General features: G+C 52.9%; 2 protein-coding genes across 3 annotated transcripts; one reads left to right on the plus strand and one right to left on the minus strand.

The window, feature by feature from the left end:
- Positions 1 to 963: 963 nt before the first annotated feature.
- Positions 964 to 8,453, plus strand: SCRT1 (scratch family transcriptional repressor 1). Of its 2 annotated transcripts, none has more exons than XM_020995335.2 (2): positions 964 to 1,703; positions 4,621 to 8,453. In XM_020995335.2, exons 1-2 carry the CDS (start codon positions 1,589 to 1,591, stop codon positions 5,586 to 5,588), a joined length of 1,083 nt encoding a protein of 360 aa, XP_020850994.1. In that variant the 5' UTR covers positions 964 to 1,588; the 3' UTR covers positions 5,589 to 8,453. The 2 variants fall into 2 exon arrangements, with proteins under 2 accessions (XP_020850994.1, XP_020850996.1); XM_020995337.2 differs by having other exon boundaries at positions 4,624 to 8,453.
- Positions 8,454 to 11,682: 3,229 nt separating this feature from the next.
- LOC110214415 (TBC1 domain family member 20-like) lies at positions 11,683 to 19,424 on the minus strand. The gene is made up of 8 exons (XM_020995334.2): positions 19,242 to 19,424; positions 17,519 to 17,698; positions 14,096 to 14,176; positions 13,612 to 13,798; positions 13,268 to 13,369; positions 12,874 to 13,015; positions 12,499 to 12,683; positions 11,683 to 12,309 (listed from the first exon to the last, which is right to left on the minus strand). Exons 1-8 carry the CDS (start codon positions 19,366 to 19,368, stop codon positions 12,066 to 12,068), a joined length of 1,248 nt encoding a protein of 415 aa, XP_020850993.1. The 5' UTR covers positions 19,369 to 19,424; the 3' UTR covers positions 11,683 to 12,065.
- Positions 19,425 to 21,216: the final 1,792 nt, after the last annotated feature.

Below are 21,216 nucleotides of genomic sequence, written 5' to 3' on the forward strand. Positions count from 1 at the left end.
GGCATGGGTTCGAGTGGGCTCTCTCCCTCCTCTTGGGAACATGTACATAAACCCCTCCCCCGAACGCGGCCTTTGTGCACGAGGACCCTCCCCCACTTCCCCTCTCCTAGGGTCCAGGCCGCCCCTCTCCATTGGCAGGGCCCTCCCTGACGTCAGGGGGCGGCCTGTAAAGTTCGGAACTGAGAGACGTTAATGGGGCGGGTGGGAGGCGGGGGAGAAGGTGTTGTCCCCTTGGTTCCCAGGCCTCCATCTCGGCATGGCTTCAGAGCGGGCGGGCGAGGAAAATACTATTACTTGGATAGATAATAAAAAATAATAATGAATAGAAAAGTACCAGTCTTTGCTGGGGGAAAGAGAAGAAAGGTTGGAAAATTCCCCCAACCTGGGACAGGCAAAGAGGTGTCCAAGGCTTCTCGGAGGCCAGAGCAGACGAGAATGAGGCGGGGGGGGGGGGAGACTGCGGCAAAGGGCGCCGCGTTGGCCCTAATGCAGTCCCGCTGCCTCAGCATCACCCCCCCCGCCCCCGCGGACACGGGGCCTCCGAGACCCGCAGCCTAGGGGGAGGGGAGACGAGGACCCTGACTCCGAAGGCAGGCAGGGCTCCCAAATGCTTGGGTCTCCTTATCCCTGGAACCTCCGGGGGAGACCAGGACCACCCCCCCCTTTCTCTTCTTTCTCAAGCCCAGAACTCGCTTTGCCGAAGGGGAAGCCCCCGGGGGAGGGGAAGAGGGGAGCCCAGCCCCGCCTCCGCCGTATCCCCCTACTCCCTCCCCCCCTTCCCAGCTTTATAAATGAGCGGCCGGGCCCCGGCCAGAGGCAGAGACCGAGGCAGAGGCAGACCGAGGCGATCACGGGCGGCGGGAGCTGTCCGAGCGCTGAGCCCCGCCCCCGCCCCCCGCCCCCTCCCTCAGCCCCCCGCCCGCTCCGCCGGCAGAACAATAAAGCCCAGGCTGCCCGCAGCCCCCAGGCCCAGCCCCAGCCCCAGCCCCAGCCCGAAACTCGGATCCGGGTGCTGGCCGTGGTGCTGAAAGGCGCAGCGTGCGCCCGCCCGCCCCGGCCCCAACCCCGGCCCCGGCCGCGCGGAGCCCCACCGTGCTATGGGGGGCCACTGAGGGACCGTCGCTCCGCCCGCCCGCCGCGGCGGCGGGGCCCCGGGGGGGCCGGGGCCGGGCCTGGGAGGAGACCTGGGGGCAAAGGCGACCCCCTCCTCCATACACACAGTCCTGTCCGAGGGCCGGGACGGAAGGAGAAAGAGGGGAGAAAGGAAGGAGGGGGAAAGAAGGAGAGAAGGAGGAGGAGAGAAGGAGAGGAGAGAAGTAGTAGGAGGAGGAGAGAAAGAGGAGGAGGAGGAGAGGAGGAGGCGGCGGCGCGCGCCACGGCGGCCTGGCGAGGAGCTGAGGCCGAAGGGAACCGCTGGACGCCGTGTAAGAAGACGAGCCCCCCAGCTCTGCCTGGCCCGCGGCCACCGCCCCGCGGATGGTGAGGGGGCTCCGCGGCGGCCGTAGCCCCCTTGCGTCCGGCCCAGGCCCTAGCCCGGGCCGCCCTCCCTCCCCTGGCCCCGCAGAGGCCCCACAGCCCCGCAGGAACCATGCCCAGATCTTTCCTGGTCAAAAAGGTCAAACTTGATGCGTTCTCCTCTTCTGACTTGGAGGGCCCTTATGGCCGGGCACGGAGCGACCTCGGAACCCGGCTGCCAGAGAAAGGTGAGGGGGCCAAAGGACTGGGGATGTGGGAACCTGGAGTTTAAGGGGGACCACTACATGGGGAGCTTAAGGCTCTGGGGTATGGGAAGTTGAGGCACAGGGCTCCCGGGATTAGGGCGAGAGCGGCATAGGTGCTAATATGAGGTGGGGGGCAGGAGTTGGGGTTATCAGAGACATGGGGGTCAGGGCTCCAGGGGACAGAAATGAGTGATGAAATATATGAGTGGGGCTCTGGGAGCTCCATAGAGCGAGGTTATGGGTCTTTACAATGCTGGGATATGGTGGGGGGCAAGGGGACCTTGACTATTTATTTGCATGGGGGACCAAAGATGGGGCTAGGGTCTCTAGGGGACTGAGATATGGCTAGCTAGAATAGGGGAGTAGGGACTCTAGAGGGGTAGAGCATTTTGAGTCAAGGGTAGGGGATTATTATTCAGGGCCAAGGGCTAGAAGAAGATCATAGTACGAGGGGCTAAGGGATCAAAGATTCTGCGGCTGAGATATGTGGTTGGAGAGCTGAGTCCAAGGTGCAGGGAGTTCTAAGGCTGTAAGCACCAGAGACTGTAACCACAGCAGCAGCAGCAGCAGGAAGATGGGGCAAGCCAAAGACTGCAGAAGGATGAAAGGGGGGAAAAGGGAACTTGGTTGCAGAGAAAGACTGGAATGGGGACCAAGAACAGACTAGGGTTGGGGGCAGGAATAGACTGAAGCCACAGGGATGAAGAACAGGAACTGCAGTTGGAAACCAGGGCCTGGTAGGTGAGGGTGGGGGTGGTACACACACACAGCTGGGACAAACACATTGACATGCAGGGACATGCACAGAAACAGACACATGGTCACACATGCAACCCAGACATCCTCTCCATCAGGACATGGGGAGACAGTAACACAAGGGGATGAAGTAGGGCTGAGTGGAAAGGATCTGTGGTTGCTTAGTTATGAGAGTGATAGAAGAATGAGGGAATGAGCCTGAGCAGAGATGTCTCTGGGGTGTCCTGGAAGAATCTGATCACTGTGGAAGCTGAATCTCGACACGGGGGGGGGGATGCAGAAGAGTGGAGAACAGGGTCTGGGAGCCTGATAGGGAAGCTGGGGATATCTGGGACTGGAAGGAGGCAGGGGTCTATGGTAGGTGAGAGATGCCTCTTTGTTTGAGGGCACACAAGTTCAAGGACAACTGTTAGATCTAGGCCAGGGAGAGAGTGAGCTGTGCCTGCCCTAAGATATTACTTGTATGACTATGTGTATGGTCCTGCATGTGTGTGAACCTTATAATTCTGTGACTATGTATAATCCCAAATTTGTGTTTGTGACCCTGTGTGACCTCAAGTGTGCATGTGACCATGTCTGTGACCCTCTCTGTGTTTGGTTGTGGGTATGTGTTACTCTGTATGTGTCATATATATAGATATAGATATAGATATGATGCATCACCACAGGTGACCCTGTATGTGTGAGACAAGATTGACTGACTGACAGTGTCTCCATCTGTATACAACCATATCTGACCCTGTATATGTATGTGACTATGGGCGAACATGTGGCCCTCTATGAACATGATGGTGATCCTATATGTATAAGATATGTGATTATTTGTATCACCCTATGAGGATGTGACAGTACATGTGACTTCTTAGCTGTCTTTAATAGTCCACATCTGACCCTATGCCATCCATACTAACCATGACCCTGGATGAGTGGGTGACTCCATGTGCTTAATGATTGTGGGTGCGGCTGTGCTGTGTAACCATATCAATGCTTGACGTTATCTCTGTGTGTTCTGTGGGCGACTTTGAGGGACACGGCATGTGGCCTGCATGATGCCATGTGTGTGTGGCAGTGTGACTATGCCACTCCTCTTCCATTTTCCCACCCACCCTCCTTATCCCCACCTCCCCCTAGCCGTACTTGGTCCAAACACCTCGGTTCCTCCCTGGCCTTAGGGTGAGTGGGTGAAAGAGGCCAATGGACAGGGAGTATGGGAAGGGAAGGCATCAGGGATGGGGGTACCATAGGGGCCACAATCAGGGCTTTGTGCAGCTGCCACTGCTGATGCCTGGAGGAGGAGGAGGCAGCAGCCGTCTGCAGTGTGTTGCATAATCAGGCAAAACTGCTGAAGTGGGGAGAACCCGGAGAGGGAGGGAGGGAGGGAGGGAGAGAGAGAAAGAGAGAAAGAGGAGGGGGGAGGAGGGAAAGGAAGGGAGGAGAGAGAAGGAAGAGGAAGAGGGAGGAAAGAAGGAAGAGGAAAAGGAAGAGAGAGGATAGAGAAGGAAGAGATGGGAGTCTCCCAACCACAACCCTCCCCACCCCCTCCCCCCCCGACCTTGAGGCTCCCTTGGATTGGATGGGGGGACGGGTTGCAGGGGGGAATCATTACAGTACAGCTGCTCCCCCCAGGGGAAGTGAATGGGGGGAAAGGGAGGGGCCTAGATTTGGTCAGTCCCCTTCTCATCTCTTTCTCTCCTCTCTTGACTCCTTTCCTCTCTGTCTCACCTTGTCTCTGTGTCTCTTCTGGTCTCCTGTTCATCCCTCCTATCCTGTCTTCATCCACCTCGCTGTGACTCCTGCTTCTGATCCCTCTTTGTTCTCTCACCCCCTGCCCCTAATCCTTGGGTCTCTGTGTGTGTCTATCTCTGTCCTTATGTATTCTCTTGGCCCCTTTTCTGTCGCTGTTTCACTATCCATACTATCCTCTTCTGCCTGCTTCCCTGACTCCCTGTTTCTGTCTTCATATCCGTATCCTTGTCATTTTACTTTCTCTCCCATCTGTCTCCTCCTCTCCCTTCTCTGTCTCTCCCCTCCTCCACCTGTGTCTACTTGTCTTTCCATCCCACTCTGTCTCTTCTTTCTCCCTCTATCTCTTCCCGTGTCTGTCTCGTCCTTTTCGTGTATTTCTGCTTTTTCCTGGCCCCAGCAGGATACCTCAGTGACTACATCGCCCCAGCCGTGTACGATGCCGCAGACTCAGACGCTTCCCTGCTCAAGGGCCCGTCCCAGGAGCCTATGTACGCAGCGGCCGTCCGCGGAGAGCTGGGCCCGCCCGCTGCTTCGGCCCCACCGCCCACCCCGCGACCAGAGCTGGCCACGGCTGCAGGAGGCTACATCAATGGTGATGCGGCTGTCAGCGAGGGGTACGCTGCAGACTCCTTTTTCATTACCGACGGCCGATCTCGCCGCAAGGGCGCCAGCGCAGCCTCGGCCCAAGGCGGACCCGACGGCAGTAGCGGTGCAGGAGCAGGAGGAGGAGCCGGGAGTGGGGCGGGGTCTGGGGGGCGGGGTCAACAGGCAGGCGGGGCGGGGCCAGGGTCCGAGGCGCGCGCTGGCCGGCACGCGTGCAGCGACTGCGGCAAGACGTATGCCACGTCGTCTAACCTGAGCCGGCACAAGCAGACGCACCGCAGCCTGGACAGCAAGTTGGCGCGCCGCTGTCCCACGTGCGGCAAGGTGTACGTATCCATGCCAGCCATGGCTATGCACCTACTCACGCACGACCTGCGCCACAAGTGCGGTGTGTGCGGCAAGGCCTTCTCACGGCCCTGGCTATTGCAGGGCCACATGCGCTCGCACACTGGTGAAAAGCCCTTCGGCTGCGCGCACTGCGGTAAAGCGTTCGCTGACCGCTCCAATTTGCGCGCGCACATGCAGACGCACTCGGCCTTTAAGCACTTCCAGTGCAAGCGCTGCCACAAGGCCTTCGCTCTCAAGTCCTATCTCAACAAACACTACGAGTCCGCCTGCTTCAAGGGCGGCAGCACCGGAGGGGGAGCTGCGGAGGGAAGTGGGGGAGGGACCATCAGCCCCCCGACTACACCCGGCCCTGCGCCCCCCTCGGCATCCTCCTCAGTGCACGGCCCGCCTCCTCTCAGCCCTCTTCGGGCCTGAGGGGGGCATTCCCGGAGTTCCATCCTCCCTTCACCCCTCTGGCAGCAATAGGGTCTTGGGAGGGGAGAGCCGGGGTCTTCACCCGTCCTCTCAGCAATAGGGCTCCCCTCCCCTGGGAACAGGAAGGCGGTTTAGCCTCTGATCCTTTCCAAGCTTCTGACTGGAAGGCGTGGGGAGGGGAGAGGTGTTCCCAACTGATCAGCAATAGGGTCCCCGGAAAAGATGGCCTCTGTTCTGGCCTCCTTTTCTGGGCTCCAGGCTAGGGAGGGAGCACCCTCCACTATTCAGCAATAGGGTCCCTGAGGAAGGGAAAGGTGGCCTTGCCCCTGTCCCAGCTTCTGGACCCCAGGCTGGGGAGGGCGCACTTCCCCCCAAGGCGACCTCTTCTCTGTCTTCATGTCTGTCTCCCCTCTTTGGGGCCCTTGACTGGGGAGGAGGGACTCCCTAAGGCGACCTCTCTCTCCTCTTCCCTCCCCACTTTGGGGAAAATGGGTGAGGAGGGTTTTGCCCCTACTACTCAGCAATAGGGTCCCCTGGAAAGGTGAAGGCAAAGTCTCTCCCCTCCCCCACACACCCACCTTTTAGGACCCGGGCTAGGAAAAGGGTCCCCTCCCCATTTTCTCAATGATAGGGCCATAGGGAAGGCGGCTTGCCTTGATCTCGACTAGCTCCCCCTTTCGAGACCTGGGCTGGAGAAGGGGAGCCTCTCATTACTCAGCAATAGGGTCCCAATAGGTGACTTCTCCACCCCTCTGTCCTCACTTGGGGCAAGCTGGGGATGGGACCTGGGTAAGAGGCGTACCTGTCATTATTCAGCAATAGGGTCTAAGGTCCTGGCCTGTCTCCCAAGAGAAGCCCCAGGCTGGGGAATGGGTGTCCCCCACTTCCTTCAGCAATAGGGTCACCCAGGGAAGCCTATCCTGTCTGAAGGCCCCTAGGCTGGGGAAGTGTCACCCCCACCTCAGTGATAGGGTCTTGGAGACAGCCCCTCCCCCAGCCACGTTAGGCCTTTAGTGGCTGAAGGGGATAAAGGGATACTGGGTTGGGTGCTGCCGTCCACCTCCTTTAAGCAATAGGCTATCGAGGCGGCGGCACCCTGCCTCTTGCCCTCTCCAATAAGGACCCCTCACAGGCTGGGGGGCTAGGGACACCCCATCCCATCATCTTATTTCCCAGCAATAGGGTCACAGGGCCCCTGTCCTCCCTCAGGGCCTTGCACAGCTGGAGGAGGGCAGTGGCGGCTCCTTCTAGGGTCACAGGACCTCTGGGGTCTCCCAGCCCCCAGGTTCCTTAAGGCTGAATACCCAGGGACCGGCCCCCTCTGCCTGCAGGCTCAGGGAGGAATGCAGGATCCCGGGTCCAGCCTCCCCTTTGGTGGAGCCCCAGGGAGGACGAGGGACAGGCAAGAGGGCAATCTCCCCACAGTTCTCTAGGGATTGGGGGGGAGAGGGAGATGAGGACTGGGAAGCCCCCTCCCCTCATCTCTCTAGCTCAGACCTGGAAGGGGCCTGTTCGGAGCCCGCCCTCCCCTTCCTCCACCTCTGCCCTGCCTCCGCCCGCCAAATCCGAACTCTTCCGGCCCAGCTACCTGGGCCCTCAGTCCCTGCTCCCCATAACGAATAATAATGACGCATATCGGATCGCATGGACTTATCCGACCTTCCCCAGCCCTAGGTTCCTCCCACTCCTTCCAGTCCCAGACCCCTAGGCATTAAATGTCCCTGGGGGGAGGCGGGGCAAACTGTAATAGTGACGCTCACCTCGCCCACACGCCCCCTTCCCCAGAACACCTCTCAGTATTCGCCTTGCGGGTAAAGCCCTGGAGGTTCGGGGGGGGGGGCGTCTCATGAGCGTCGGGTTTATTTATTTCTGTTATTTATGTTTGTTGATGAATGGATTGCACTCGGGTCGGGCAGTCCCGGCCCACGCCCTGGGCTTTTCTGCGAGAAAGTTCCCGCAACTTTCTTGCCCCCTCCTCCTAGGATAGACCCCCTCCCTCCCGCCTTCTCGGAGCTCCTCCCCTCTGGCAGCTCTTCTCCTTCATGCAGTCCCTCGTCATCGGAGCTCCGCCCCTCTTAGAAGTCCTGTCCACATGCTCCACTCCTTCCTAGGTCCCTACCCTCATCTCGGAGCTCCGCCCCTGTCAGCTCTGCCCCTCCTCGGAGCTCCACCCACACCTCCTTACATAGATTCCTCCCACCTCCAGTAATTCCATTCACGCCCCGCCCTTCCCTCCCACTCAGTTGCCAATTTTCGCCCGTCTATGCCAAAGCCTCGGCGGCGACCCTGCCCCCCCAGGGCCCCACCCCATTGGCCGCCGCCGTTGTGACGTCACTGCATGCAGCCCCCGCCCTCCCCTCCCCGGGCTGCCCCGCCCCTCGCTCCTCCCCCTCCCTTCCTTTTTCCCTCCTCCCTTTCCTTCCCCTTAGATAGTCCGATACCGACTATAGAGCAATAATGCGCACTGCATGCGAAGCTGCCGCCGCCTCTAGTGTTACAGAGAATCAGGTACCCCCCCACTTCCCTCTTCCCCCAAGCCCCGCCCCAGGCCCCGCCCCGCGCCGATATCAGGGACACTGCGCGAGGTGGGCGGGGGCCATACGCGCAGACTTTCTCTACCCATCCCACCCTTCCAATAATCCCTTGCCCTGGCCCCAATTAAGGCCCCCTCGGCTGGCCCGGCGGCGGCGGGGGAGGCGACCACCAAGGGACAGATCCCAGATTGGGGAGAGAGGCGGAGGACACACACACACACACACACACACACACACACACACACACACACACACACACACCACGAAGACAAGGAGACAGAAATGGACAGGGTCTCAAGGAGAGAGAAACAAGGATGCAGAAAGACAGAAATAGACATGGATGGAAATAGACACAGAGACAAGGGGATGGAGAAATAAGGAAACAAGAAAATATAGCAAGAGGCATCAGGGGAGCATGAGACAAAAGAATACCACTCAAACAGTATGCTGAGTGTTGGAAAATGACATCTGCACCCTCACTGAGCTTATAGTCTAAGAGAGGATGATATATATATATAATGTATATATGTATACATATACATATATATATGTATATATGTATACATATACATATATATATGTATATATGTATATATATGGAGAGAGAGAGAGAATCTTCCTCTTTTCTAGTCAGAATATGGGGGACTCAAATAGTAAAGGTCCAAAAAGAGAGATTTGAGAAGTTCAAGGAGCAGGGAGGGATCACTCCTTCCTGAAGTAAAGAGAGAGTCAGAAAGACATGGAAGAAAGAATCATGAAGAGATGAAAGGATGGGGTGACTTGGCAACAGCTTTCCTACTCTACACAGAGCTACCCAAGGGGCAGTGCAGCATGTAATAGAATGAGTACAGCAAATTAGGAGAACTGGCTGGCTGTACTCCTATTCTTGTCCTTCTTGGGTATGACCTTGAGCGATTGCGCTTCCATTTTCTCTGAAAAAGGAGGGGCTTGTACTAGATGGTGTCAAAGGACCCTTCTAGCTCTGATGTTCTGTGATCCTTTGATCCTAGATCTAGATAGAGGACAAGGATTCTTTTTTCAGTTATGGGTTGGACTAGATGGCTATTGAGGTCCCCATCCAGCCCTGAAATTCTGTAATGACGTGACACTGAGTTATATGGAGACCCAGGGAAGACGGACACAGAGGTATGCAGAGACATAGAGACAGGAGAGAAAAATACTTGGAAAATCAGAAATAGAGACTCAGAGACAGAACTGAACATTAACAGACTTAAGCCCCTGACACACACCTTCACACACATAGCCACCACCCCAACTTCGAGAGATGAGGTTTCCAACTCTAGGAACCCCAGAAGGAGGGTTTGGGGAAGTGCAGGGACCTCCGCTCCTCTGCCTTAGGTTCACCCATCATTCCATGATACACCAAGGGACACAATTATATAACAGAACACAATCACAGCATTTGCCCCTTCTCTCCCATTACAACCCTCTCCACCAATTACTACCACATACATAGGCACAGATATATGGTGGTGGATACACATACACATTCATTCATTTACTCAACTGGTGCTTGGCTCCAGAGGGCAGAAATAGGAGCAAAAGGGGTTGTTATCATAGAGAGGCAGATTTCCCTTTGATATGAGGAAAAAAGACATTTCTGAAGAGTAGAACTGTCCTAAAGGGGAATGGCTGCCTATTACTGAAAGTCTTCAAGTAGAGTCTGGCCAGAGATAATGTAGAGAGGATTTCAGCTCAAGTTCAGGCTGGGCTAATCAGAGCTGATGTTTCTAGAACATTTTATAGTTTACAAACTACTTGACATCCATACATTGTCCCTCACAACAACTCTATGGAATAGCTTCTGCAAGTATTCTACTCATTCTGCGGGTAAGGAAACTCACACAGCTAGTAAATGCTGGAGGTGGGATTCACCAGACCACCTCCTTCAAGGTCCAGTGCTCACTCTACTCCATCTGCTGCTCTCTCAGCTCCAAGATTTTATCATCTGCATAGAACACCCACTATGAGCCTAAGCCTACATTAGCTGCTAAGGGAAACATAAAAAGAAGCTGAGATATGGTCCTTGCCCTCAGGGAGCTTCCAATCCCATTCCATCACAATGACACAGAGCCAGGCGGCTACACATCCACTTTACACACTCAAGCACAGCCAGACGGTCTTCCAACCTGTATGACACCCAGACAAGCCACACACAGGCACACCAATGCAGCTGTACATAGAACACAGGAGCACACACATACACACAAGCCCAGGAACACACTACTAGTCACACAAACATGGTTGTACACACACACATACAAACACACACACACACACAAACCTCCCTGGGCCCCTCCCTACCTCCCCTGTGTTCCTCCTCTGTGCTTGCACACACATGGTCTACCTACTTACCTAAGCAGTGAGCAGGTCTCACAACCGCTGGGCCAGGCCGGGGGCCCCTTTCCCCAATGCCTTGCCCCCTGTCCTACCGTGGAAAGCCATGGGTCCCTCCTTCTCTTCCCTCCCTAAGTCCCCATCTCTGAATCAGCACAATATCCCACCTTAGCGAATTCAGGTAGAAGGAACGTGTATAGGTAGCACCTCTGTTTTTGTACTGACTGCAACAGGCCCCGGGGCCACCCAGCGTGAGTGGGAGAGCTAGGGCTGTGAGGGGACAGGGCAGCTGTGCCCTCCCCCTGTTCCCCTCTGCAGCACATGACTCCCTTCCCTTCCCCCTTCCTTGTACATACTCCCCCTGCCCTGCCCCGACAGGCTGGGATTTTTACGTGGGCCGTCCCCCTCTCCCCCTCCGCCTGACTCCTCCTCATGCCCCGCTTTTGGGGCTGCGGCCCGGGGGGCTTGGGGCCGGCCGGACAGACGGACGGACGGACAGACCTCCTTCCTAAGCACAATAGCACCAGCTCCCCGGAGCACCGCACCTCCAAGAGGAGAATAAACGCGACTCTTGATAGAATTGCTTCTGTTCGTGAGACTTAATTTCCTGTTATCCGGCAGTGTTCAGATATTGGGGGGGGGGGGCAGTCCTCTATCCTGAGGAAAAGCAGGTCCTTTGGGAGGGAGGACATCTAGAGGGCCTGCATGACTTTCATATTCTAGATCATAGTGGCACTCTGTGTCTTTCACTCTTCTGGAATCTGGGTCTCTTTCTATCCATCTCTTCCTCTCTGTCTCCTCATATTTGCTTCTATCTCTGGGTCCAACCCTTTTCCGTCTGTTTGACAACCTACTTCCTAGAGCTTGGTATTATTCTGAATCTATCTACCTGTCTCTCTGAATCTGCCTTTCTCCTTACACTTCAGTTTGTCAGACCTCTTTTAGTCTCTTTTTCCTGAGTCTATGTGTCTGACTGTCTTTCTATCTGTGAGATTGTCTCTGTGTTCATTTCATCTTGATTACCAGGCCTGAAGGAGGGGTGGGCCCAATGATTCTCCTGCCCAGCTGTTCTCCCTGAACCAACCATGTGGAGCAGTAGCAGAGCATTTTTCTAGGAGCTGGGGGAGGCAGAATGTCACTGATAAGCCCCCCACTCTCCAAAGCCTGTCTGGGTTGTCCTGGCCCAGTAATAGAGAAGAGGATGCACTCCCCAGGAGCCAGGGAGCCAGGCTGTTATGAATTTATTGGTCTAGGTACAAAACCATGATGGCTCAGCTTTGCCCTGGGAAAGGATGGAGACAGATGGGCAGACTGGTCCAGACAGAGGTCTCCTCAGTACTGTCCCCCAGCACAGTGTCCTCAGATGAGCCCTCTCCAATGCCTCTGTCCCTCTAGGGGGGAGAGGAAAAATGTCTGACCTTTCTTTCTTGGCCATCTTTTCAAGTCCCTCTGTCCAGCTGGCTACTGTTTCCAGTGCTGTCCTGATTGGTCAGTCCAGCTATGGCTATTAGAGCTGCGCTCAGTCCAATGATGGCCAGTCTGCTATCTAGAGGCCAATTAAGGTCACAGTACGCCATGAGTCTATCTAGAAGATCTTCCAGAGAACTTCAGGGCCCCAGCCCAGTGCAGTCTGTGTGACAGCCAGGGCTGCTGCCCCTAATGTGGCTGAGAGACCCCATAGAGCTGCTTTCACCAGGGTGCTGGGACCACCCTGACTCCTAGAAGGCTTCTGGTACCCTGGCTGCTGCCGTTGCTTCTGAAGAACCCAGTCAGGCCGCTGGTGCGCTGAGGCTGCTTGCAGAGCTGTGAAGGAGCCTTCAATGGATAAGCTGGGGAAGTGGGAGGCAGGGATGGGATGGGAAAATCGATGATACATCTTGAGTTTGGATTATGGAACATTCCCTGACCCAGCCTCCTCCTCAGTCCATTTCCCTCAGGACCCACCCTGGCATCCCACCACCCACCAAAAGCTCCACCATCCCCCATTCTCCTGGGCGTCTCCCCCAGGCCCTGGCCACCTGCTATGGGTCTTCACGGCAGCCTCCCGGGCCAGCTGGGAATGAGGGTGTCGAATAAAGAGGTTCAGGGCCTGGGCCAGGAGGGATTCAGTGGGCAAAGGCTGTGGCAGGCGGGACAGCAGCTGGTGTAGGCTTGGCATGTCACAGGGGCCTGCTAGGACCTCTGGCTCCCGGTGCAGAACCACCTGGGGATAACAGGGAGCGGCATAGGTCAGAGCTAGGCCCCTGATCCCCACTTCTCCCACCAGGACCTCCAGGATCAATGCTAGCCCCCAATATATTCCCCCCACCACCCAGGCCCACTTAGGACACAGGTATGACTCTGCTCCCAAGCCTCCCTCATACCCAACCCTACCAGCCTTGATCAGTCCATACCGCGGCAGCCACGTAGACAGGCATAAGTGGGTGAGAAGCTAGGAAGAAGTCCATGAGACGCAGCACGTGGGTAGGCTCAGGTAGCACGTGGCCAAACCAGGTCAGCAGCCAGCTTAGGGCAAATACTGTTCCCACCTCGGCCCTGGCACCAACAAGCTGGGGCCTTAGGCTGAGCACCTTCCTGCCCCACTAAGTCTGTCCCACTCTCCTGGTAACACGCTTCCTCTCTCCCCTCCACAGCCTTCAGGCTGGTGCCTGGGACTGACCCACTGCCTCTTGACCACCCCACTACAGGTCCCAGGTCATGCTTTGCCCTGCCCATATACCTACCCACAGGACTCTGGTCCCTGATTCCTTTCCCCCTGCCCACAGGGCTCAAGAATGCACTACCCACCTCTCCATGAAGCTGTGTAACTGAGGACTCTCCCGGGCCAGCAGAGGCAGCAGGTAGTTCAGGATGTGCCAGGTATTATCCATTGTGGGGTCCATGAAGTCCCTGATAGGTGTCCCAGGTGTTAGAAGACAGCTGCCTAGGCTATGCCTCCCTCAAGCTCCTCTGAGGTGATATCAGGTGAGCTGCTGTGCCCCTTCCTGCCCTGAGTCCATTAGGCTGATGCAAGAAGAGCTACCTCTCTCCAGGCCTGTACACCCCATACCCACCCCCCAGCCCTAGATACCTGAAGGGGCGTGTGGGGAGCTGCCAGTGCCTCAGGCCCATGCCCCTTATTCCCTGGGTACCTGAGATGGTGCATGGAGAGTTGACCCAGCAAGGCAGCAGCTGCACGGGGCCCCAGCACTAGCAGCAGAGCCAGCGCCACCTCATGGTAGCCTTGGTAATAGTGTAGCTCCGGCCGGGAGCTCAGCACAGCCAGGATCACGGCCACCAGCTGCTCCTGCAGCACTGCCCTCTGCTCGGGGCGCATCCCTGCCCAGGCAAAATGGGAGGAGAGGCTACTGTTACCGTCCTTTCCTTGCCTCTCCAGGTTCCCTCCCCCATAGGACTTAGAGGTACAAGGGGCATTAGAGACCATCTAATCCAAGCCCTTCATTTTACAGATGAGGAAACTGAGGTAAAGTGACATGATGAAGGCCACATGGGTTCTAAAGAAGACTTGAACCCAGGTCCACAGGACTCCACATCAAGTGCCCTATCGCCCTAAGCCCAACTCCTCCCTCACCCCCGGCTGTTCTCCTTGTCCCCAGCCCAAGCCAGGCACCTCACCCCGGGGGAAGTGGGCCAAGGAGCGCTCAACATCCAGTTGCACCTGGTGATAGTCCTTGTGGTCCCGGAGCGGCCTTCGGCCTGTGGGAAGGGAAAGGTGGGGAAGCAGGAGTTCAGGGTCAAAGGACCTTCCCTCCTCCAAGGTGCTAAGATTTCAAGTCACTCTCACCCACCTACCCTCAGCCCTCCCAGATACCCTCAGCTGGTCAGCAGATTTGAAACCACGCTACAGAGAGACTAAGTCAAGGAGAAGAAGTGATGCCCTAATCATTTCTTCAAGTATTTAAAAATTACAGGATTTAGAGTTGGAGCAGATCTTCAAAATCAACACATCCAACACCTTTATTTTACAGACTGAAAAAACAAGGATACCAGGAGGGGTGTCTTGCCTAAGGTCACATAGGTAGCGAAAATCAGAAACCCCAGGTCTTTGGATTCCAAGTCCCATGTAGCACTATCATAGGGAAGAGGGGTTTAGACTTTTTCTGCTGGGCTTCAGAGGCCTCCAAGCTCTGGAGTCAGAGAGAATGGGTCCAATCTTGCGGGGGGGGGGGGCTAATCACCCCCAACAAAAAAAAATCACCATCTCTTTGGCTGGAATTACTTTTCAAAGTCCTTTATGAGTCAACTTTGCTCGCAGTCGGTCATCCAAGGACAAATGAAGCAGAGACAACTGGTTCAATGACAAAAGGATCACACACAATGATGGTACACTCTGGAGGGGAGTTCCAAACTCTCAGCTCCTCTTCTATTTAACTGTAGTTCCCCAGGTATCATACATAACCTTCACCCCTTCCATGAGTGCTATCATTGACACCTTCAATGTCCCACAGCCTAAAGCAGTAGGGTCAAACTCAAATAGAAATGGAAATCAGCTGGCTACATACTGACTTAGAAAACCACATTTAGAAAACCACAAGTTAACATTATCTATGTTGTATTGTATTTTTATTGATTTTGTTAAATATTTCCCATCTACATTTTATTTGGTTCTTACTTCCCTTGGAATTCTGCAGCCTGGAATTTGACACCTCTGGCCTAAGGGATAGGATATCTAGATACACTGTAGTTTTCCTAGGCAGACAGCATATATACTGAACTCATGGTTGGCCACGATTGCTTGTTCTCTCTGTCTATAAGCATCCAACCAGAAGCTGGCTGAAACCCAGGTCACTGAATTGTTGTCTATTCACACTAGAAATTTAGCTCCATATACATAGTATTTTAATTTCTCAGTGGAAGTCTGCATCAATGCCAAGAATTCTGGTTTGTATATAGGATATTCTATCAGAAAATCATCTAAAAGAAAACATGATAAATGTATCTGATGATCATATGACATGATCTTTGTAAAGTGCTATATAAAAAGCTCACTATCTCCTGGGATATTATTGCTCCCAAGGTATGAGTTGTTCAAATAGTACAGAGCCAATGGGAAGAGGGTCACCTATGTAACAGCCCTAAATGAGTTTCCCCTCTGAGGACTAGGGTGGCCCTGAGTCATGGTGTTGTCCACCGTGGAGTCTGTATAGGACCCTAAGAAAATGAAGGCACCGCTGGCAAGGGAAGAGAATTATATTGCAGGCTTGTGGGTTATTAAGAGTCCTTCATGAGTTTCCTACATCTAAGTACTTTCTGTAGCGTGAAATAAAGGCTATCCTGTATCTGATAATTGCAGGTTACCTTGAGTGCTTGTATCAGGTCTGGGGAGGGGGGGGTCTATAGAGACATAGACCTGAGCTATATTCTGAGACTTTTCAGAATAAACCCTGTGTAAAGACGCAATGAGACAAGGAGATAGTAACATAGTGGGCTGGGCCTTGTGACTGAACACAGTCTATGAGTGAGCTCAGAGCTTTAGCAGTCCTGGCAGTTTGGAGCTCAACAGAGAAAGTCCAATTCCTCTTCTCTGAGATAGCTCCACAACTAATATCCTGGTTACAGTAATGACAATGACAACTGATATTTGCGTAGGGCTTTAAGATTTATATACATCACTTCATTTTATCCTAAAATAACCTGTGCAGTAATATTTTTCTATCTGTCTGTCCAGTCTATCCATCCATCTCTGTATATCACAGGTCCAGACACACACACACACACACACACACACACACACACACACACACACACACATCTGGACCTGTGTGTGATTTCACTGCTGTACCTAGAGATGGCTCAGTGAACAGAGTACTGAGCCTGGAATCAGGAAGACCTGAGTTCAAATTCAGCCTCAGACACTTAATAGCTTTGTGACCCTGGGAAAATCATTTAACCTGTCTGCTTCATTTCCCTCAACTGCAAAATGGGGATAATAATAGCACCTACCTCCCAGGGCTGTTGTGAGGAAGAAGTGAGATGATGTTTGTAAACTGGTTAGCACATAGTAGGTGCTCAATACTTGTTTCCTTCCTTTCTGCAAGTATGTAAACTACCTCCATTGATGAAGATCCGAAATTTTTGTGTGACTTAAGAATTCTGGAGCCCCTGAAGGCCAAAGGTGAGGCTTGAACTTGGGTATTCCTCAGGCTTTCTCTTCTATACCATTCTTTTTCTTGCTACAGAGATTTTTGTTTTAGTCCCCATTTTACAGATGAAAAAACCAAGCCTCAAAAAGTTAAAAGTCACACAGTTAGGAAGTGGAAGAGGTGAGGTTTGGACCTAGGTTTCTCCTGAATCTTTCTACCACTCTGTAGTATGTCCCCAGAATGTAAAACTACACTATGACTTAGAATGCCCTCTATTAGGACTAGGAACTGGGGCTGGAATATGCAGAAGGGCAAATTTTGACTCACTAGCAGAAAAGAATTTTACAACAACTTGAGCTGTCCTAAGGTAGAATGCCCTGCATTTGGAGATAAGGAATTCCCCATCACTGGAGATCTTCAAAGAGAAGTTGAATAACTACTTGTTGGAGATCATAAGATTACAGATATAGAGCTAAAGGGAAGCTTAGAGGTCATCTGATATAACCCCCTCCTTCCACAGATGAGGGCTGTGAGGCCCAGAAAGGTTATATGACTTTTCCCAAGGTCACAAGTAAGAAGCAGAATAAGTCAACAGCACTATGATCTGAACTCATGTCCTCTGTCTTTAAGATCTGGGGCTCTTTTCATCACAACAGTCTAATCCTCTCATTTTATAGTCCATCCAGTCCAATGCCTTGATTTTATAGATAAGGAAACCGAAGTCCAAAGATCCCTGCTCAGGTATGAACTGGAAAATGGATTGGACTAGAGGATTCCTGAAGTGCCTTAGAGCTCTGGAATTCTGCCCAACTCTTTATACCCAGAGGTTCCCATTGTTCCCTCTAGATGTTATAGACATGTTAGCGTGGAACTGGAAGGTGGTAGAGAATTTTGGGAATAAGTTAGTGCTTACTTCTATCTCCCTCTTATTTTTCTCCCAGTCTCCCCCTCACACCTGGATGAGGTGGCAGGTCATAGGGACTGAGGCCCAGAAGCCTGGGCCAGACTTTCCTCCGGACCTGGTTGCTAAGTAGACCCCCTCGGCTCTGGGCTGCCATTCTCAGTAACTCCACATCTACCGGGTCCTGGCTCAGGGCTTCATGAATCTGCAGCAGTTTCTGCCTTCTCCAGGATTCTGCAGATACAGGAAAGCCAAAACCCCATGAAGTCCTAAGAACAGTTACCAGACCCCCTAAGATTCCCCAGACCCACTTCCCTATAGTCTCACCATCCTCCTAGGTTCACCCATCCCAATTCAAGTACAACCTGCTGCAGGAATCTTTCATTAATCGTACTCCCAGTAAATTAGTCTGTGAGCTCCCTGAGGATTAGAAGGGGGCTCAGTCTCTCCCCTCTCCATTTCCCCTAAGATTCATAGCGCTGGAGCTTTCAGATGGACAGACAAAGATGCCACCTCCCCATACACCTAAAGGTAAAACTGTTTAACTGAACAAACCCTCCGCTAACACTTTCTAAGCTTAGAGCTGATCAATAAATACAAACTGTGTGCCAGGTAAATACAAATGAATTGGGGAGGAAGGAGAATCCAAGAAGGCCTGAAATAGGTGGTGACCCTTGAGCTGAGCCTTGGAGGAGAATAGTGAGCATTCCAAGCATGGGAAATAGACCTTAACCTGAATCTGGCTGCCCATGGGAGTGTTCTCAAACAAGGACTACCTTTTTTGGACAGGTCCCTTCTAAAGCCCTCTTCAAGCAAACCAAATCTCTCCTTCACACAGCAGTGAACACTTCTGGCCCTCTTTCTTAAAAGTTCAGTCTTTACTGAGACCAACCTCCAAAGTCTCGCTCCTTCAATCATCCAATTCCCCACAGACTGCACTCTATCTATACCAGCGGTTATTAAAACTTTTTCTGTGTCACAGATTCCTTTGCCTTTTTCTGCTGGTCTCCAAAGGGTACAGCAACCTCCAGTCTCACAGTGGTTTATGGACATCTTCCCCCAACACACACACCCTAGAATAATATTTTTAAATGTATAAAATAAAAAAATAGAATTATACAGGGAACCAATTATACTGAAATATTTATCAACATTAAAAAAGTTAACAACTCCTGACCTCTGGGTCTGGCCCCCATCATTATTCTAGCACCAAGCCCTCCCCTGGGCTGTCCCTCAGACTTGGAATGCTGCCAGTCCTCCCTCCAGAGCTCAGCTCAAGTGTCACTTTCTATCTAAGGCTCTCTCGGATTGACCTTCCTCCCCAGTTCATTTGGATTTACTTGGCACACCGTATGAACTTACTGATCTGTCTTTTCAATCAATAAATAAATCTTAAACTTCTAAAACGCAGGGATAGTTATGGTTTAGGGTTTTTGTTTTTGTTTTTGTTTTTTAATCTTTGCACCTTTAGGGCATGGCACGTGCCGGGTCCTTAGTAGGGACTTAATACTAGTTAAATTAAATTGAATTTAATTACAAGCCACACCCTCATTGGATATGTTCCCAACAAGCCCCGCCTCCCTTCCCCTAACTCCGCCTTCTATCGGCCCGGTCCCCGGGCTTGTGTGCCACCATTGGGTTCCCTTCCTCAAGCCCTATTTCTATTGGTCAGATACCCTACTACTCGTCTTTCCATTGGCTTTCTTCTCCCAGTCAGCTCCTCCTTTCACCGGCCTTCTCCAGGACCGGCTGCCCCCTCCTAGAGCCCCTCACTCACCTGTGCTCGGCTTACTCTTGAGGCCACGGGCTTGCTGCGATGTCAGTTTCCTCTCGCCAGCCTTGGCCCCGGTCCCGCCCCGATCCCGGCCTCCCCGACGGTCTCCGGTTCCGCGGGCCCTTCTCATGCCGTCGCCACCTCAGTTCTTGGGTCCAGAAAGCCGGGCTGCAGCTGAAAACCCCGCCCCTTTCTGTTCACTGGATCCTGCAGGCACCACCCAAGGAACTCACTGGTCACCAAGCCCGTCACTCCTCACTTCCACCAATTGGTGCCCAAGTCCGGGGAGGAGGGGGCCTGGGAGCAGAGCCTCCTGGGAAATGTAGTCTTTTAATCACTGATTTCCCTGAGTTGATTCCCTTTGCAGGGTGGAGTAACTTACTCCCTACCTGGGCTTCCTGGAAGGAGGCACCGAAACCTGTGGGTGTGAGAGCAGGGGGCAGCTCCCACCAGTTCTATGAAATGGACCAATTACAGCAAAAAGCTGGAAGGAAGCAAAGAGAGTGTACGTTGACTGGGGAATGGCTGAACTACTCATGGTGTAGGAATGTAATGGAAAAGGACAGCACCATTACAAAAGACAACTAGGAAGCTTAGTGTGCTTAGCAGTTCCCACACTTAGGTGTTAAGATGGCGCAATATAGTGGGGTTGTTTTTTCAGGCGAGTTTTCTTAGCTCTTAAGGACACAGGTGATTAATAGAGAGCAAGGATACGTGTTGGCAGTGCTGGTTCTAGTTCTGTTTGGGGTTGATCGCCAAGACCTCTCCTTATCAAGTGGAGAAGTGTCCTGTTCCAGGCCTGCTGCTAGGTGCTGGGGATGCAAACAAAGAGGAAACAGTCCCTGCTGTCAAGGAACTCACAGTCTACAAGCAAACGATTTCACAGAAACAAGCTATAGAAAGGACATATAAAAAAGGATGCCTTCCTTTCCCCCATACAGACGATGTGCCTGACGGCAGGTATAGTCGCACAGAGTTTGGGTTTTTTCCTTCTGGGCTGCAGAGGATAACAACCTCTGGTCTAGGAACCACCAAGCTCTAGGCTTAGGGAGAACCGGTCTAATCTTGGCAGTTAACCTCCCCTCACCCGCAATCACCATCACTTCTCAAAGTCCTTCATCACCCAACTTTGCCAGTCATCCAAGACCAAGTCCAACACAGAGGATTGGTTCAATGACAACAGATTTACATACACTGATGATGGTACACTCTCTATCAGATCTAAGGAGGAAGGTACCAGGTCCTCTTTTGTGAGCTTGAGTGGTTTTATAGGAGGAGGGAAAGGGACACTCAGGATAAGTCACCAGCGCAAAACTTTAAATTATTCATGAAACAAAAGAATATGTTCTAGCTGCCTATATAGGACCACTGTCCAAAAGCATCCCTTTCCCTCCCCACCACCTCCCAACAGTTGGTAATCCTATTTGTTCTGTAGGTTAGAGATTTTCTCCTGTGAAATCCTGGCTATTCCTAAGTACCTTCTTTCTCCCTTGGGGGGGGGGTGTAAGCCTAGCCGTAACCATAGCCTATCACACATGAAAAGGCCTGTATGAACTAATGTAGGTGGAAGAAGGCAAAGCCAGACTAAGAGAATGGAGTATATGGTTACAATAATGAAAACAAGAACCATACCAGAAAGCATCGGAACTCAGCTGATATGCCATGACCAGTCTTGTTCCTAGAGAACAGTTGACAACTGGGCCTACCTTGGAAACCTTAGCTATGACATGGACTGACTGCCTTTTCCTATTCTCCCCTTCAGCCAAAGCCCCAACCTGGAACCTCTTTCTTTCCCCCATTCCTCTGACACACTCTGACAAGGGAAGTACCTGACACATAGCAGTTGTTTGGTTGATGGATTGACATGCCCTGATCCCTACTCTAGGAAACCTTCCAGAACTACCTGCATCTTGTGTTTGTCCAATCATTCATTCAATAAACATTCATTTAGCACTTCTTCTGAACTGAGCTCTGTGCT

The sequence above is a fragment of the Phascolarctos cinereus genome, unplaced genomic scaffold (genome assembly GCF_003287225.1).
Source record: "Phascolarctos cinereus isolate Bilbo 61053 unplaced genomic scaffold, phaCin_HiC Scaffold_4;HRSCAF=312, whole genome shotgun sequence".
In the NCBI taxonomy this organism is placed as follows: domain Eukaryota; kingdom Metazoa; phylum Chordata; class Mammalia; order Diprotodontia; family Phascolarctidae; genus Phascolarctos; species Phascolarctos cinereus.